A 19,033-nucleotide genomic window follows, 5' to 3' on the forward strand; every position below is an offset into this window, starting at 1 on the left:
GGAATAATCACATGTCTGATGCTTCTTATACAGTCGTAATTTGTTTTGCTCTTATGTAATTAATATCTAAAGGAGCAAGAGGACCCCCGGGATATGAAGGAGAAATGGATATTATTTCTAAGAAGGGGGAAACTGGAGAACCTGGACCTTCTGGGGATAGTGGATTCCCAGGAGAAAATGGTAAATGCTTATGTTTTTTAACCATACCAAGTAAATTAACTTCTTTACAGGTCATTCAAACAAGCATGTATATTAGACAACTTTTGCAAGGAAACTGTAATACAGAGTTTAGGAAAGTTCATTCTTTAGATAAAAATAAAAATACATGCCTAGGAATCTCCCTCATGGTACTTTTTTTTCCATGTTAGAACTTAGCTGTAATTCATATGTGTTTAGGGGCTTCGCTGGTGGCTCAGTGATAAAGTATCCGCCTGCCAGTGCAGGAGACACGGGTTCAATCCCTGATCTGGGAAGATCCCATGTACTGTGGAACAATTAAGCCCTTGTACCTGCAGAATAAAAAAGAAACAGATTTGGATATTCCAAATGAGAATCAGTTCAAACAGATACTTGAAACACTGGTTCCATGTTTAAAGTGTTCCTGGGTTTGAGCTTCCCTGGTGGCCCAGACAGTAAAGAATCTGCCTGCGGTGCAGGAGACCCAGGTTCAATCCCTGGGTCAGGAAGATCCCCTGGAGAAGGGAATGGCAACCCACTCCAGTATTCTTGCCTGGAGAATCCCATGGACAGAGGAGCCTGGTGGGCTACACTCCATGGGGTTGCAAAGAGGCGGACACAACTGAGTGACTAACACTTTCATTAAAACGAATAGCACAGTGACTATCCAGAATTTCAAGCACAAAAGGTGCTACTCGGCCTTCAGTGGGCATCCCTGGGGGCCCCTTGTTAAAATGCAGTTACTGAGTCAGCAGGTCTGGATTTCTAACATGCTCCTTGAGGCCTGCGCTGCTGGCCCTCAGATACACTGCAGAGCAAGTGGTTTGATGGCAAGTTTGTGTTCCCCTTCCCTGGTTTAGACCTGATCTGCGTGAGATCTGGGTTCTTTCTTCAACTAGTTGTTAGAGGATGAATGTTTTAACTTCTATGGGTAAGTCCTTCCTCATCTGTAAAATAAGCGTGTTATAATAAAGCAAGTGATGCTGGAATAAATAAAGCATCCTTCTCTGGGATAGCCCTGGGATTCTTTATGGAGGAATCCTTTTTACAGTGAGATCATAGAAGCCAGAAACCCTTGTGATGTGGTTTAGGGCAGGAATTAGTAGTCTTAATTCCTAGGACATGGCTTCATCTCCTGTATGCTTAGTCAATCAGTTGTGTCCGACTCTGCAACCCCATGGACTGCACCCTGCTAGGCTCCTCTATCCATGGGGATTCTCCAGGCAAGAATACTGGAGTGGGTTGCCATGCCCTCCTCCAGGGGATCTTCCCAACACAGGATCAAACCCTGGTCTCCCACATTCCAGATTTTTTACCATATGAGCCACCAGGGAAGCCCTCATCTCCTATAAGTAGGACCAAAGACCTGTTTTCTAACTATCACCCAGCCCCAAATTTCCTCCAGGAGGTCTGTAATTCTTCCAACTCCATCAGGTGATAAAGGTCATCCTGGGATACAAGGAAGGAGAGGAGAGCCAGGAAGCTATGGACCACCTGGATTTCACCCTGGGGAGCCCGGGAGAAATGGGCAGCCAGGGCTTCCTGGACCCCCAGGCCCTCCGGGCTCACCTGGGCTGAGAGGGGTCGTTGGTTTTCCAGGATTTCCGGGTGACCAGGTAAGCAGCTGCTGTCTTGGAAGGAAAGAAATAGTAAAACCTTTCGCCCTCGGGATGCCCATTAGGCATCTTACTTTGCCAGTGTATGTCAGGGTCCTTTCAACAGCTTTTAGAATATAAGTTGGTCGAGAGAAGAATGGAGACTCTGGAAGGCCATGATGTAACTAATTTCTGGCCAGTGCTCATGCCTGGTTCCAGTGACAGGTCACTTACTCCGCATACTACTCCTTCTTTGTTTAAACAGCTTCATAGAGACTTGCCTCAGGATTGCTGGTACATCAGATTAAAGAGTCATGTGAAAAATGACCCAAATTCTGATTTCAAAGCCTTCCTATCCAATGGCAGACATCATAGATTTTGTTGTAAATATTTTTTATCTTTACAATCATGAGCAAAATACCGCAGGAAGTACAACTGCAGAAGCCTACCTTACAACTTCTGGATAATGTATAACATACTTTGCTATTCATTTTTGGAGTAAAATAGATTTTTTAAAGCTTTGGGTATGAACTACTTTATAATAATATTTTATTTGGTATCAGTTCATTCATTCAAAGCTTCAAGTTCAAATGATGTGATGCAATTACTGTTTTACAATCAAATATAGAGAACTGGATACCTCCTGTTGGTATTGCTAATTCTGGAAGCATTTTGTCAGCTTTTTACAAACTGGATGCATGCAGTGATATGCTTGCGATGCATTTCCAATTTTCTTTACCACAGCAAATCATAAAAGCCTAATTTGTTATAGAAAATGATAACTGGGTCATGTTAAGAGTGTGTCATTTGTATCTGAAATTCAGTTAAAGTCTTACTTCTGTTTCATTAAACTATCAGGGTGAGCCAGGTTCTCCAGGGTGCCCGGGACCTTCAGGAATTGATGGTACAAGAGGACCTAAAGGTATGGCTTGGAAATACAGTAGCCATCCACCAAACTCATAGTCCTGGGTGTTTGTAACATTGTGAGCAAGTATCTTTGGCATGAAAAGCAAAGTGTATCAAACAGCAACATTGAAAGAGTTCTTCACAGACTCTACTAGACAGTCAGATAAGACCTCCATCATCTGTATTTGTCATTCAGATCCAATGGTGCTGTGTAGAAAACATGTCCGCGTGCTTGGTAGGAGTCCTCACAGCCGTTCTAGTGACTGCAGCTCTGTGAGTGACAGCTCACATTGGAGGCCCATGTCCCATGCCCCCGAGGAACCAGTGTCGCTTCTAAAAACTGCATGGGTACAGCTTTTAGGGGCTCAGTCACAAGAGTCATGGTAGATAGAGAAAGGCACAGCCTTGGCTTCTCACCAAGGGGTAATAGTCACTAAGAACTCCTGGGCCAAGTGGAATTTACAATTGGGATTTTTTACCGTAAGCCAAAGGTCAGCAAATGTATTTTTGACAGAGGGCCGGATCATAAATATCTTTAGCTGCGTGAGCTCTGCTGCAACAGCAGTACATGAAAACACAGCAAGCATGAAAACAAAGGGGTATGGCTGTGTTCCAATAAAACTTTATTTATAAAAGTCTGCAGGCTGCATTTGGCCTCACAGGCCTTAGTTTAATTTATGCCAGAGACAGTGTTGCCTTGTAACACAACTTACATTCTACCTTTATCAGGTTTCCAGGAAAATAGGGATAGAAAGTTAACCCCAGGTTAAAAATGTCCTTAGAAATAGAGGTATCATTAGCTCTTTATGCAGATAAACAAACAAACAAAAAATCAGGCTATCTTAAATTGCAATGTTTACACACAAGCTTTAATATTTTTACTATTTTTGTGTACTATTGGGTTAATATTTTTCTTTAAATCTACTTTAAAATGATTCACATTTTTTAACCTTAGCCTTACCCTCACTATCTGTGAATTTACAGGCTTGATGTACAGTTATATTTTATTTCAATATAGGTTAAAATAAATAACCCTAAAATATGAAACAGTGATTATTGAGCTGCCTAAAAATCTTCTCCCTTACTACCAGTGAAACATGCTTTTTACTTTGAGAGACACTCCATAAATAATGGGATAATTGCTATATGAAAAAAATGAACTGTGCACCCTTACTTATTCAGAAAGAGTAATTTAGATCTCCTCTTCAGAAATACTTACAAATAGGAAAGTTTTCGTATTTGATTTTGATATTGTATAGCTTCAGTGCTCAGAACACACTCTTCATCTTTTCTTCTATTCATCTATGCATTTATTATAGATGTTTCGCCTCTCTCAAAGAACAAACCTATTTCTTCTCATTTCCTTCCTCCTTGCATTTGGCCATCTTTTCCAGAAAATGAAGTGCAATGAAGATACTGAAGTAAAAGCTGTCTCGTGGAGCCCACAAATAAGAGCTATAGTTCTGTGGGACCAGTCTGATGGAACCTACCCCTTGGGCAATCCATAGTTTTTTCTCTTGAGTCTTGTCCCCATGGTCTGATTTTCACTTATCTGCCTACAACCAGCTTTATCACTCTGTATTCAGTATCCTTTCTGGATCTCTCCGGATATGTTTGGATTGCACTTGAACATGATCTGTACCAGGACATTGTGATAACCAACCTCCATCATGAAAATGCTTTTGATTTCTGCCTCAATAGGCAAGGAACTCAAATTCTTACTTTTTATTACAATTTCTCAAAGGCTGGCTGACCTGGGATGGACCATATTTGTACCCTTCAAAGGGCTGACCACAATTATGAGTAGGGTCAGGTGGAAGAGAACCTTCTCTAAGGTGTGGGTGAGACCCCTTTAAAGGGGTATTGGTGGGCAAGTGCTACAGCATGTGCCTAATTAGCTCTCTTCTTCTCTTAAAACCACATCAATTATTTTGCCCTTCCCTACTACACCATTTTGAATCCTCCGTTTATAATTGACTCTCAGTTCAGTTCAGTTCAGTAGCTCAGTCGTATCTGACTCTTTGCGACCCCATGAACCACAGCATGCCAGGCCTCCCTGTCCATCACCAATTCCCAGAGTTTACCCAAACTCATGTCCATTGAATCAATGATGCCATCCAACCATCTCATCCTCTGTCATCCCCTTCTCCTCCTGCCCTCAATTTTTCCCAGCATCAGGGTCTTTTCCAATGAGTCAGCTCTTTGCATCAGGTGGCCAAAGGATTGGAGTTTCAGCTTCAACATCAGTCCTTCCAATGAACACCCAGGACCCATCTCCTTTAGGATGGACTGGTTGGATCTCCTTGCAGTCCAAGGGACTCTCAAGAGTCTTCTCCAACACCACAGTTCAATTCTTTGGTGCTCAGCTTTCTTTATAGTCCAACCCTCACATCCATACGTGACTACTGGAAAAACCACAGCCTTGACTAGATGGACCTTTGTTGGCAAAGTAATGTCTCTGCTTTTTAATATGCTGTCTAGGTTGGTCATAACTTTCCTTCCAAGGAGTAAGCGGCTTTTAACTGACTCTCAGCTATGATGTATTAAATGAGTCTTTGTGTCTGACAGGACACAGCAGCAGTGTGGGACAGCTCTGTGGGACTGTGAGAATCAGTGCCTACAGTGGCCTTTGAATGTGCCTTGTGAAGTCATCAATAAGATGACTTTTTGTGACTTTTTTTTTCAAGGACACTGAGTTGAACTTCCTTGAAGAGAGCTTGAAATGTGATTGCAGTAGCCAAAACAGTAACAACTTCTGCTTTCTCTTCCTGAAAAACAGTATGAGGATATAGTTACTCAATGCCAAGTAATTTCTTAAATAGACATCTAAATTTGAAACTACTTCAGAAAATTAAAAATTTAAGCTTACTAAGATCTTTTGTTTCTTATGACTGTTATGAACTATAAACGTGTGTGTGTGTGTTTAAATCACACCTTGGATCTGTGTTCTTACATATGTTCTTAAATCTCACCTTGCATCCCCTATGTTCTTATGTAGGGGTAAAAAAAAAAGCATTTTTCAAAAAATCCTTTCCTGGAACATTGAAGATAGACGATAAAAACACAAATACATGAAAGTTATTACATCACTTGGAGGAAAAAAACATAAGCTCTCTTAAATAATGTGTGTATTTTATCACTTACAGGGTACAAAGGAGAATCTGCAAGTCAGTTTGGCCTACCTGGTCCAAAGGGTGAGCCAGGTAGCCCCGGATATCCAGGTACAGACACATCGTTTTCTTATTCAAACAAAAAAGAGTAAGTGTGTTTTGAAAAATAGAACAATTACTTCATCCTCCTCGCTGGGAATGATTATATCAGTATTTTCTCCCCTCTTTACTCATTAAGATACATATCAGAAGGACTATGTGTAGGGACTTAACCTCTGGTGGTCCACAGGTTAAGAATCTGCCTTCTAAGGGTTCAATCCCCGGTCAGGGAACTCAGATCACAGATGCCATGGGGCAAGTATATCCACGTGCTACAACTAGAGAAGCCTGTACACTTCAACAAAGGCCTGACACAGCCAAATAAATAAATAAAACTTTTTTTAAGAAAGAAAGAAACAGAAAACTTATGTATAATCACTGGCCTAGGAGAGCACCGGAGACTCACCATCTTCTTTCCATCATGGGTCCCATGACTTGGGATGTTAACAACACACTTCCCAGGGTCAAAAGTGAAAATTTGGACCCTTTTACAATCTCTGTAATTAAAAATGATAATTAGCAAGAACCACTCAACTGACAGGTTTTCATTCCAACCCTTTCTTTTCTGCTCACAAAAGCATAGGTGAATGACCCGAGGGCCGCTATTGCTGAGATATAATATTATAGAATACCGCATTTCCTGTGTATCTGATTTACTAAAAACCAAACCAAAAAAAAAAAAAATGTAAAGCTTCATCATCCATAACAAGTCTTTGGAAACAGTACTCTATTTATCAGCAACAGTTGATGTGTAATCCCTCAGAACAGATGACAGTGTTCCAGTGAGTTCTTGCTCTCCATAGAGCCTGTGGCTGCCTACAGAAGATGACCCACAGCTGACAAAATACACATAGCCTTTTACTAATTCTGCGTGTTGGAATACACCTGAAGTCAATAATCAGACAGATGTACAAAGGTGTGTACACAAGGATATCCACTGCCAGGAAGGAATATTTGTTTCTCCACCAGTAATTGGTTCATTCAGTGATGCCCAGTGCTGTTAAGCTGATAGTGGACAAGTTAGAGACTAGGTTTACACTTAGATGAGCACCTTGTAAATTAAGGGCTTCCAAGGTGGCTTTGTGGTAAAGAATTCGCCTGCCAATGCAAGAGACACAGGAGACAGCGGTTCAATCCCTGGGTTGGAAAGATCCCCTGGAAGAAGAAATAGCAGCCCACTCCAGTATTCTTGCCTGGGGAATCCTGTGGACAGAGGAGCCTGGTGGGCTACAGTCTATGTGGTCACAAAGAGTCGGACATGACTGAGCATGCATTTGTAAATTAAATGTCTTATATTAATCGTTTCATGCTTTATCTTCAAATTCTCTCTGGTGATGGTGACGTTTCATTCCATATGACAGACTGTCTGAGCAGATCTGTTATGGGAATTTTTATTTCTTTGTTTTTATTTCACTTGTTTATGTATTTATTTATTTTAAAGAATAAATAAAAAATTTGTTTTTTAACTATAGACATTTTATAGAGTTTCAGTTGTCTTTACACTCTATGTGTGTGTGTTAGTTGCTTAATCGTGTCTGACTCTTTCTGACCCCAGGTACTACAGAGCCCATTAGGCTCCTCTGTCATGGAATTTTTCTAGGCAAGAGTACTGGACTGGGTAGCCATTCCCTTCTCCAGGGGATCTTCCCAACCCAGGGATCAAACACACATCTCCTGCATTGCAGGTAGATTCTTTACCATCTGAACCACAAGGGAAGCCATTTACACTCTATTTACCTCCACAACTTAATAAATTATAGGCTCAGGGAAGCCATATTTACAATAAGAATGACTTAAAATTTGTTTTTATATCATAAATTGCTAAAATGGAAATCTAACAGAAGAACAAGCCATTACCCTGGCAAAACCTTGCTTTCTCATTCCCTTCCCTTTGGGTCTTTTACCTCTGGCATGTCAAATAGATTTAGATAATATAATTTTAACTGAGATGTATAGCTTACGTGTGTACATTTGGAGGGGAAAATAGCTTTGAGGTTAGCATTGTAGGGGTTCATAAAAAGTACCAGAATGAGGTCTCAGAAAGGAAAATCACTGGTTCAAAGTCAACCTCCATTACCACTGAATATGTGGTCTTGGGCCAGTTGCTTATCATCTCTGAGCTGTTTGCTCATCTGTAAACTGGCCTTAAGCAGATCACAGGTTGTTCTGAAGATCAAATGAGATTCCTTAAAAGCGATTTGTAAACCAAAAAGTGCTACACAAATATAATGTGTAATTCATCATTGTCATCATCAGCAAAACATGAAGAAATCTTTCCACACTTACTGCTATTTTTATGTAAAACCTTTAAGAGAGTAAGATTTCATGAGCTGAAAGTAGTCCAAAATGGAGACCTTTTATATTACCTAATATTTTAAGTTAAAAATCATAAAGCTGAGTTATTTTATATATAGGCTCACTTTTTCAAGAAAATTTGCCTTGGTATTATATTTCCCTGGTCTCCTGTGGTTATCACCATTTAAATCATTCCCTTTCCCAAATGCCATGGCTTTTGCTTAAATTTTTAAAGTTACATCATACTTTATGTACCAGCACAGAGTTTACCTAAACATGCAATTTTCATTGACTGGAAAAAAGCTGGATTGAATTTGAACAAGCCTAACAAGAAGGCATGGATCTGCAGCCTGTCTCAGGGGACTTTATATGATTGTATTGGGTTCAGTTCTACTTCCCTTTCCTTTGTTTCAGAGAGCAAATACAGTAGAGATTAACTCAGAAGATCTGTTCTTAATACAACTGTGATTGGAGAGGCAAGCCTTTAATAGTTCAGTTTTTTCATTTGCAAAAAGGCTTCCCTGGTGGCTCAGTGGTAAAGAATCTGCTCGCCAGTGCAGGAGACCTGGGTTCAATCCCTGGGTAGGGAATATTCCCCTGGAGAAGGAAATGGTAACCCACTCCAGTATTCTTGCCTTGGAAATCCCATGGACAGAGGAACCTGGCAGGCTACAGTTCATGGGGTTGCAAAAGAGTTGGACATGACTTAGCAACTAAACAACTTTCATTTGCAAACAGGAAAATGCTGCCCTCAGATGGTAAAGAATCTCCCCACAATGCAAAAGACCTGGCTTTGATACCTGGGTCAGGAAGATCCCCTGGAGAAGGAAATAGCAACCCACTCCAGTATTCTTGCCTGGAGAATTCCATGAGAGAAGCCTGGCAGGCTACAGTTCCAGAGAGTTGGACATGACTGAGCCACTAACACAACTAACACCTTTACTGCAGGGATATTTTCAGGATAAATAAAACAACACACAGTGAAGCTCATGATCTGAAATTTGATCAGGAACAAGTATAGATTAACACAGGCTTGTTTCTTGTGTTTTAGAATAGTGACTCTGACCTCCATGGGTTTGTAAATACAGTACCATGTAATTTGTTTGCAGATTCAACTGATGAATTTTGGCACAGACTATTGGTTTATCCTATAAATATAAATTGTATTAAAGTCATAGATAATGAATAAACACATGGCAAAGTCAACATCTCTAGTAATCAAATATGACTTAAAGTCTGAAGTATCATTTCATTCTTACTAGATTAGCAAGAAAACAAATCCAAAAACTAAAAAGTCTTCAGTGAGCACATGTTATGCTCTCGGAGTTGTGGGGCTGTGGGTGGGTTATGTGTGGTGATGTGAGTTGATGAAGACTTTATCCAAAACCACTAGGCAACCTCTTTCAAGAACCAAATGCTGAATGGTCTGTTCTTGAACACTAAAAGCAGCTGAGCCTTCCTCTTCAGCATGTCACTGTCCTGAGAAGGGGACCAAGGTCCATTTTTTTTTTAACCTAGTAGATGTACCCACCAGATGTAATATGTAGTTCTGGAAGGGGACCCAGTGAGGACAAACCAGCTGTGAAGGACATTAAGAGGACAATTGAGACAACTCAAGCATGGAATGAGTATTGAACATGATTAATTTTCTTGGCTGTGATGATGTTATTTTGGCCACATAGGAAAATGTTCTTATGTTTTCAGACATACCTCCTGAGATATTTAGGGATGAAATTCCATGATGTCTGTGATTTACTTTAAAATACTTCAGCCCTTAAAAATGCATTAAAAACAACCAAAATATCAGACTCTGTTACCTAAAAATTCTACTCCTAGGAATTTTTCCTAAGGAAACAATTTAATAGGAGAAAAAAAAAGATTGAAAATATATAAGGATCATTATGCATAATAGTAAGAGTTAGAAATAATTCAGATGGCCAAGAGTAGAGAAAATTAGTTAATTAATTTAATTAGAGTTAACTCAATAAGCTATCAGCCAGTTGTTTCAAAACAATAATTAGGAAAATGATATGAAGCTTGGAAGATTACTTATGATACAACACTAATTAAAAATCAGGATGTAAAATTGGAGGCCTTATTTGCACGATGTTATATATATGAAATACTATGTTAAGTTGGTGGGATTATAGGTATTTTGTTTTCAATTTTTCCTATATGTTATCTTTTCAATAGAAAAATTGTATGTATATAAAAGTAAGAGTAGAAAAGCAAGAGCTGAAGTTGGAGGTTTTATAGATTCACCACTTTGGAGAGCAACTGCAACTACTCAGATGTTCGATCCTTCTTTGTTTAGGACGTTTGGGAGCATCTGGAGAGCAGGGCTTGCCCGGTGCTCAAGGTCCTGGAGGACCACCGGGAAGGCCAGGACCTCCTGGCTTCTCTGGACCAACAGGATGTCCAGGTAACTTGAAAGGCACCCAGAGACTTCCCGGGCACTCATCTAGCTCTTGTCTCTTAGACTGGTCCAGAGCTGGCTCTGCCATTTCCCAGACCTGTGACTCTGGACAAGTCACTTAAATGTACCTGTCCCTGACCCCTAAGTTGGAGATAGACTGATCTCACTGGGTTGGTCTAGGAACAAATGAAGACAGACCTGTCTTCATCCAAGGAGGATGCCAGGCACAAAGTGATGGGCTGACAGAGAAAAGCTCCTCTCCAGCCTTCCCTAAGGCCTCTTCCATTCAGGATGCTGATTTCCTCTTCTTTAGCCTTCAGACAAACCTCACCCATTCAACACAACATTTCAATGGCTCCTCCTCCTGCCAATTCAGAATCAAGTGAAAATTTCAAATCAAAATTGGCAACTTTAATCTGAAGTGTATTTTCTCCTCTTGAGATTAAAACTAGGAGGTTAAGGAAGAAAAAGCAATAAAACAATATCCCAGGTACCCATATATTAAGAATATAGATGGTCTCCCCAGTTAATGAAACTTGTGTATTGCCTGGATGCCTGCAAAACCACCCTGTCATCCTCAGGTAATCCAGGGGGACCTGGGCTGCAGGGACCTCCAGGAGAAGTGGGGGATCCTGGACCAAGAGGCATCCTGGGGGACCCAGGGGCACCAGGTCTTCCAGGAATAAAAGGTAAGTCAAAAGGAACCCTGACCCCTCAGAAAATTCTAGCCAGTGATGCTCCCACAAGTTCACAGTGCCTCTCTCACACCCCAGGAACATGTTCTGGGGTCCCCCTTTTTTCCAGGATGCCCGTGGACACCTCCTTTTCTTTCTTACTCAGGCAGTACTGGCCTGGTCTCCTGACCGGCTCTACCAAAATGATGCTCATTTTTTAGGACATTTCTCCCATTGTTTTCCATAATTTTCTGAGCCTTTGCATTTATCCTCTCCCCTGAGAGTCAAGTTCTTGTGTTCTAGATTTCTCTGTTAGACACTAGACACATAATGCTGAAGAAAACAGACATAGTTCCTGCCTTCGTGGAGTTCACAGTTGAGAAGGGGAGACAGATATTAAATGTGTATTTGCCAATTGTGCAAAGTAGAAGGAAGAGAAAAGAATAAGATGTTATGGCGAAGGAGGAACCTGTGTACATTATCTTTGTTTGATGAAGAAATGCTTTTCTCCTGGTTAAGTTTTTATCCCTCTAAAAGTGTAGTAGATTGGTTATAATATAGGTCTTGTGGAATAGAGTAGAATAGAATATATATGTGTGTGTGTGTGTGTGTGTGTGATAATATTTATATAATATATATATATTTATATATAATGTATATATTTGTTTATATATATATAAACAAATCTCATACCCCTCCATTCATCCATGGTACTAATTCCTTTTCAGTCCATTTCTTTCATTATAGAAAAAATATTTTTTTCCATAGTACTTTTTTGTATATCTCTAGCATAATGCTTATGTTGTATCATATTTGTTTTTGTTTAGAGATCTTTCTCACCAAGCAGAATATAATGTTAATTTTTTTTTTAGTTTAAAAAAGTTTTTAAATGTTTTGCCCATACCACGAGGCATGTGGAGTCCTAGTTCCCCAACCAGGGATCGACCTCCTGCCCCTTGCATTGGAAGCATGGAGTCCTAACCACTGTACTGCCAGGGAAATCCCAGAATATAAGTTTTTTTAAAAACCAAGAATCATTTTTTTTTCTTTTTTTTTTATTATTATTATTTTTTTTTTCCAGTGGGTTTTGTCATACATTGATATGAATCAGCCATGGATTTACATGTATTCCCAATCCCGATCCCCCCTCCCACCTCCCTCTCCACCCGATTCCTCTGGGTCTTCCCAGTGCACCAGGCCGGAGCACTTGTCTCGTGCATCCCACCTGGGCTGGTGATCTGTTTCACCATAGATAGTATACATGCTGTTCTTTTGAAATATCCCACCCTCACATTCTCCCACAAAGTTCAAAAGTCTGTTCTGTATTTCTGTGTCTCTTTTTCTGTTTTGCATATAGGGTTATCGTTACCATCTTTCTAAATTCCATATATATGTGTTAGTATGCTGTAATGTTCTTTATCTTTCTGGCTTACTTCACTCTGTATAATGGGCTCCAGCTTCATCCATCTCATTAGGACTGGTTCAAATGAATTCTTTTTAATGGCTGAGTAATATTCCATGGTGTATATGTACCACAGCTTCCTTATCCATTCATCTGCTGATGGGCATCTAGGTTGCTTCCATGTCCTGGCTATTATAAACAGTGCTGCGATGAACATTGGGGTGCACGTGTCTCTTTCAGATCTGGCAAAAACCAAGAATCATTTTTAAGAATTGAACTATAGTTCATTTACAGTGTTGTCTTAGTTTCAGGTATACAGCAAGGTGATTCAATCATATTTACATGTATATCTATTTTTTCAGATTCTTTTCCCATATAGGTTATTACAAAATATTGATATTAGCTTCCTGTGCTACACATAGGTCCTTGTTGATTATATTATATATAATATTGTGTATGTTAATCCCATACTCCTAATTTATTCCTCCCCCCATTTCTCCTTTGGTAAGAGTTAGGTTTGTTTTCTATATTCTATTTCTGTTTTTAAAAAATATAATTTATTTATTTTTAATTGGAGGACAATTGCTTTCCAGTGTTGTGTTGGTTTCTTCCATACATCAACATGAATCAGCCATAGGTGTACCTATGTCCCCTCCTCTATTTCTGTTTTGTATATAAGTTCATTTGTATCATTTTTTTTTTGATCACTACATATAAGCATTATCATATAATATTTGTCTTTCACTGTCTGGCTTACTTCACTTAATATGATACGCTCTAGGTCGACCCGTGTTTCTGCCAATGGCATTATTTCATTCTTTTTTAATGGCTGAGTAATATTTTACTGTGTATATGTATAGCACATCTTCTTTATCCATTTATCTGTTGATGGACATTTGGCTGCTTCCATGTCTTGGCTATTGTAAATAGTGCTTCAGTGAACACTGGGATGCATGTATCTTTTCAAATTATGGTTTTCTCCAGATATATGCTCAGGAGTGAGATTACAGGATCATATGGTAGCTTGATTTTTAATTTTAAGACCTATTTTTTATATCCTTGGTACAAGTAGATTCCTAGTAAGTCTGTTGGTTGGTTTATTGTGTTTATTTATAAAAATAAATAAAATGTAAATATATTTATAAATTAAAATTACAACTTATAAATTTATTTTTGTGAATAAATACAATTAATTGTTTAATTGATGGAGAAGTGGAAGAATGAACAATTGAATGAGTGGCTATGAAGCTGAGATTCTGTCTTTACCTCAGTCAACAGTTGAAGGGTCAAGCCTTACTTGGTAGATTTCTGTAGCCAAGACCCCTCTATCTCCTTCCTCCCCTTTCCTCCCACTTCTGTTTGTTCGCTCATGTGTGTGTGGGTGCTAAGTCGCTTCAGTCGTGTCTGATTCTTTGCGACTTCATGGACTGTAGCCTACTGGGTTCCTCTCTGTCCATGGGACTCTCCAGGCAAGAACACTGGAGTGGGTTTCCCTACCCTCCTCCAGGGGATCTTCCTGACCCAGGGATGGAACATGGGTCTCCTGCTTTGGCAGGCAGGTTCTTTACTACTAGCAACACCCAAGAAGTCCTTAGTTGTCTCATAAGTACAGTCAATTTTGGTAAAATAAAGAGTACTTCCTCTTAGAAGAATTGGAAATCCCTTCTTTTGGGCTCACTCAGTCTATTGTTTTGAAAATCCAAGTAACATTTTTCTACACTCTCACCTCTTCATTTGTCAGATAGATAGAGGGAAGTTGTTTATTTTGAAGAGCTGGTATACACTTACATAGTTCTATGCAGCCAAATAACTAGACCAGGGCCAGCTCCCATCACCAGTACAGAGATAAGATATCTTTGCACTGTTCTTCTTCCTCTTCACTGGCCTTTTTAGTAATGTGAAGTGCAGTGATTGGTGGTAAATTTAGGATTCCAAGCAAAATAATTTTGTTATTTTTACGAGTTTCTCTGGTTACTGTGGCTGTTTCCTGTCTCTGGCAAACCCTACAACTCTGTTGGGGGTATTCTCTGATGCTTTTTTGAGTGTTTAAGAGACTAAGTTGATAAAGAATGAGAAGAAAATGTTTTCCATTGCTTTACTTCCACGGAATCTCCACTTCTTCCTACCCTCCTAGTATAGTAAAATGGCAAGGATTTTCAAGTATCCTGAAAAGTGAAAATGTTAGTCGCTAGGTAGTGTCTGACTCTTTGCAACTCCATGGACTGTAGCTCACCAGGCTCCTCTGTCCACGGATTTCTCCAGGCCAGAATACCGGAGTGGGTAGCCTTTCCCTTCTCCGGGGGATCTTCCAGACCCAGGGATCAAACCCAGGTAGACTGCATTGCAGGCAGATTCTTAACCATCTCAGCCACCAGGGAAGCCCGAGTGCCATTTTATACGCTCAGCTTGACTCAAATGACAAGGCTCGTGTTCTGATTGTTGATTCTTCCTTTCCTTGAATTTGTTTGCACTTACCACATAGCTTCAGTATGAGAGGTTATTAAAAAACTAATAGCTAGTGAGTTTGATCGAATAACAAAATTATCTCCAATGACATCATAATTCAGTGCTATGAAACAAGTTTGCTAAGAGGAGGAGTGAGGTAATGAGGAAATTGAGCCAAACGTATATACCACTGTAGAGATGGATGCTGCAATGATGTTTCTTGGCCATGCGGGGACACTGTTTCCCTGCAAACAGCCCAGTGAACAACCAGTCTTTTTTTTTTTTTTATAAATCCACAAAACAGTGAAATACATTCTTAGGAATGAAAACGTCTACAATATAAATCCATTGCTGTCATTTATCATGCTGATAGAAAAATGAACCACACTCCGGCAGAAATGCTTTGAACTGAGAAACTAAATATTTGAAGTATGTTCTAAATAAGTCAAGGGGACTGATTATCTTGTTTGAACAAACCAGCTGCTGAACTCCAAGTTGTTTGCTCTACTAGAACAGGCCATATGGATTCTGAGTCCTGCTTATGTTCCATCAGATTTAAACTTTCACTTCAACATAGGTAAAAATAGCTTGGTGCTGAGACTTCCAGTACCTATATATGCTCAATTCCTAGTTAGGCATTCATCATTGCTGTTGTTTAGTTCTTAAGTTGTGTCCAATTCTTTGCCATCCCATGGACTGTAGCCCACCAGGCTCCTCTGTCCCTGGGATTTCCCAGGCAAGAATATTGGAATGCGTTGCCATTTCCTTCTCCAGGGGATCTTCCTGACCTAGGGATCTAACCTGTATCTGCAGCATTGCAGGCAGATTCTTTACCACTGAGCTACCTGGGAAGCCCCATAGAAGACTGTAATAATAGAAGCCTAAAATAATAAGCTTTGGCATGAGAGCATGTAATGAATGTGGGCTGGGTTATTTTGGTCGATGGCAAGTAAACTGTTTCATAAGAACAAAGCACCTAGAGAAGTCTTTTATCAGCACAGACAGGCCCGGCACCTCACAGTTGTGAAAATCAGAAACATCCTCCCTTTTTACAACTAGAGCCCCCTCCTTGACCCTGCCCCACAGCATGTACCACCCTTGAGGTAATTGCCTGATGGTTCTGTCAAGTCAGGGATGGTTGCTGTCTCAGCCCTGTGTCTCCCCAGTGCCTGTCACCAGGTACATTTAGGGGCTAAAGCTCCAAGTGTAGGGGACCCTATCTTAGGCTCTTGTGCATTCCCTTAGTAGGCACTCATGTATTTTCTGAATTAAAGGAGAATTCCATCTTATTTCAGAATCTGTTTTGCTGTTTTCCACTTTGCTCAACTATTACCTAGAGGCTCAAAGAAAGGTCTCTTTCCCAGCAGCTTTCAAGTTAGGGTGACCAGCTGTCCCGCTTTGCCTTGGCCAGAAGAAATGTTCAGAACACAGGACTCACAGTGCTAGAAATAGGCTAGGCGCCAGGAGACATGGACAAGTTAGTCACCCTATTAAAGGTATAAACTGTGAAAGGTTCCTGGGGATAGGGAAGCAGTTTCAGTTTGACAGCAAAAGAAAACCTCAGAGTGGGCATCTGGTCACGAGTCTGCTGGCTCACAGAGATGGAAGCTTTAATTGTGCTTACAGTTGGGAGATGAGATCAGATTCTCCAACTAGAGAACGCCCTCCCCTGTGTGTGCAGCGATATGCAGCCTTAAATGGTGGTTGCTAAGCCGGAGGATGACCAGAGAGGTAAATAAAAAAAAAAGCCTCATTACCGAGGACTGTGTTTTGTGAGCCTAATTACCTCTCATCTGCCCTGTATGTATTTTATGCATGAACAACTTTCTGATTTAGAGATGGGATGGATAAAAAGCTTTCAGTAAAAAAAGGAAAAATTGCCCTTAAAACCCTACCCAGATGTAGCTGCATTCAATTTAGAAAGATAACATTGGGTCAGATAAGGGTCGGCCAGTTCAACAATGGCGAGAGGCTGAAATTGTGACAGAGCAGGATTTGGACGTGTTGATGTGACAATGGAGAGTTGGCAGGAGCTGAGACATTCCACCCCCAGCCAAGTCCCCAAGCCATCAATCTCAGTGGCTTAAGCTGGAGATCAAAACACATTGAAATAGCAGAGTAGTCTCAAAAAATGTATTATCGTTTCAGATAGATGGCAATAAATATCCACATTTGGCAGATGAAGAAAGTCTGTGTGTTCTTTTGGTGCAAACTTGAAACATTTGCTCATAAGTAGGAAAGAGAATTGGAAAACAAGCTCAGCTAGACCTGATAAAAGTGGTTAGGAAATAAGAGCTTTAGGAAAAATGGGGGTGCATTCCCTCCTTTTTTGGTTTCGAGAGAATATGGCTCATTTGAACCAATTTAATGTTTAGATTTTAAAATAGTAATAACTCTGCTTCCAGTATTGGTAAAAAATAAAGTGGAACCAATGAACTGTTCTGTCTTCCAATAAGAACTCTACAGAGGACTTACCTTAATGAAGAAATAATAATGAGTGCTTGAATTATTTATATACAAATGGATAACACTAACTTTCCCCAATCTGACTCATCCTATAAATCTATCAATGAAAGATGTGACATGCAAACAGAGATTGGAGTTCACTCATTTTTATAGCTTTCTCTCACCCCGTTCAACCCCTCACCCTCCTTGATTACAATCCTAAAAGATGATGCTGTCAAAGTGCTGCACTCAATATGTCAGCAAATTTAGAAAACTCAGCAGTGTCTACAACACTGGAAAAGGTCAGTTTTCATTACAATTCCAAAGAAATTTGGAATGCCAAATTGTGTGCAGTGCCAAACAATGTTCCCACTACTGTACAATTGCACTCATTTTGCATGCTAGCAAGGTAATGCTCAAAATCCTTCAAGTTAGGCTTCAGTCATATGTGATCCGAGAAATTTCAGATGTACAGGCTCGACTTAGAAAAGGCAGAGGAACCAGAAATCAAAGGGACAACATTTGCTAAATCATAGAGAAAACAAGGAAATTCCAAGAAAACATCTGCTTCTGTTTCATTGACTACACTAAAGCCTTTGACTGTGTGGATCACAACAAATTATGGAAAATTCTTAAAGAGATGGGAATACCAGACCACCTCACCTGTCTCCTGAGAAAACTGTATGTGGGTCAAGACATGGAACAATGGACTGGTTCCAAATTGGGAAAGGAGTATGTCAAGGCTGTATATTGATTATTTAACTTATATGCAGAGTACATCATGTGAAATGCTGGGCTGGAATCAAGATCGCTGGGAGAAATATCAACAACCTCAGATACGCAGATGATACTACTTTAATGACAGAAAGCAAAGAGGAACTAAAGAGCCTATTGATGAAGGTGAAAGAGGAAAGTGAAAAAGCTGACTTAAAACTCAGCATTCAAAAAACTAAGATCATGGCATCCAGTCCCATCACTTCATGGCGAATAAACAGGGAAAAAGTGGAAACAGTGATAGATTTTATCTTTTTGGGCTCCAAAATCATTGTGGATGGTGACTGCAGCTATGAAATTAAAAGACGCTTGCTCCTTGGAAGAAAGACTCTGACAAACCTAGACAGCATATTAGAAAGCAGAGACATCACTTTGCTAACAAAGGTTCGTATAGTCAAAGCTACGGTTGTTTCAGTAGTCATGTATGGCCATGAGAGTTGGACTATGAAAAAGGCTGAGCGCCAAAGAACTGATCCTTTTGAATTGTGGTGCTGGAAAAGACTCTTGAGAGTCCCTTGGACTGCAAGGAGGTCAAACCAATCAATCCTAAAGGAAATCAACCCTGAATATTCATTAGAAGGACTGATGCTGAGGATGAAGTTCCTATACTTTGGCCATCTGATGTGAAGAGTTGACTGACTGGAAAAGACCCCGATGTTGGGAAAGATTGAGGGCAGGAGGAGAATGGGGGCAGC

The 19,033-nt window shown here is 40.1% G+C and overlaps 2 protein-coding genes across 4 annotated transcripts in view; one reads left to right on the forward strand and one right to left on the reverse strand.

Moving 5' to 3' along the window:
- COL4A4 (collagen type IV alpha 4 chain) overlaps positions 1-19,033 on the forward strand; it is a 153,096-nt gene that overhangs the window by 104,008 nt on the left and 30,055 nt on the right. The window contains exons 32-37 of the mRNA XM_061148617.1: positions 73-180; positions 1,612-1,793; positions 2,631-2,694; positions 5,825-5,899; positions 10,497-10,604; positions 11,180-11,287. Of these exons, the coding sequence (XP_061004600.1) occupies positions 73-180; positions 1,612-1,793; positions 2,631-2,694; positions 5,825-5,899; positions 10,497-10,604; positions 11,180-11,287 (645 nt within the window). The remainder of the gene's footprint in view (positions 1-72; positions 181-1,611; positions 1,794-2,630; positions 2,695-5,824; positions 5,900-10,496; positions 10,605-11,179; positions 11,288-19,033) is intronic.
- Positions 12,791-19,033, reverse strand: part of RHBDD1 (rhomboid domain containing 1) — a 174,058-nt gene continuing 167,815 nt past the window's right edge. For 2 of the 3 annotated variants that reach the window (XM_061148613.1, XM_061148614.1), the window contains exon 9: positions 12,896-12,916. In XM_061148613.1, coding sequence (XP_061004596.1) covers positions 12,911-12,916 — 6 coding nt within the window. In that variant the 3' untranslated portion in view covers positions 12,896-12,910. Of the gene's footprint in view, positions 12,917-19,033 lie in introns of all 3 variants that reach the window. The other variant, XM_061148616.1, reaches the window with a different exon arrangement.

Source organism: Dama dama, chromosome 8, assembly GCF_033118175.1.
Source record: "Dama dama isolate Ldn47 chromosome 8, ASM3311817v1, whole genome shotgun sequence".
NCBI lineage: Eukaryota > Metazoa > Chordata > Mammalia > Artiodactyla > Cervidae > Dama > Dama dama.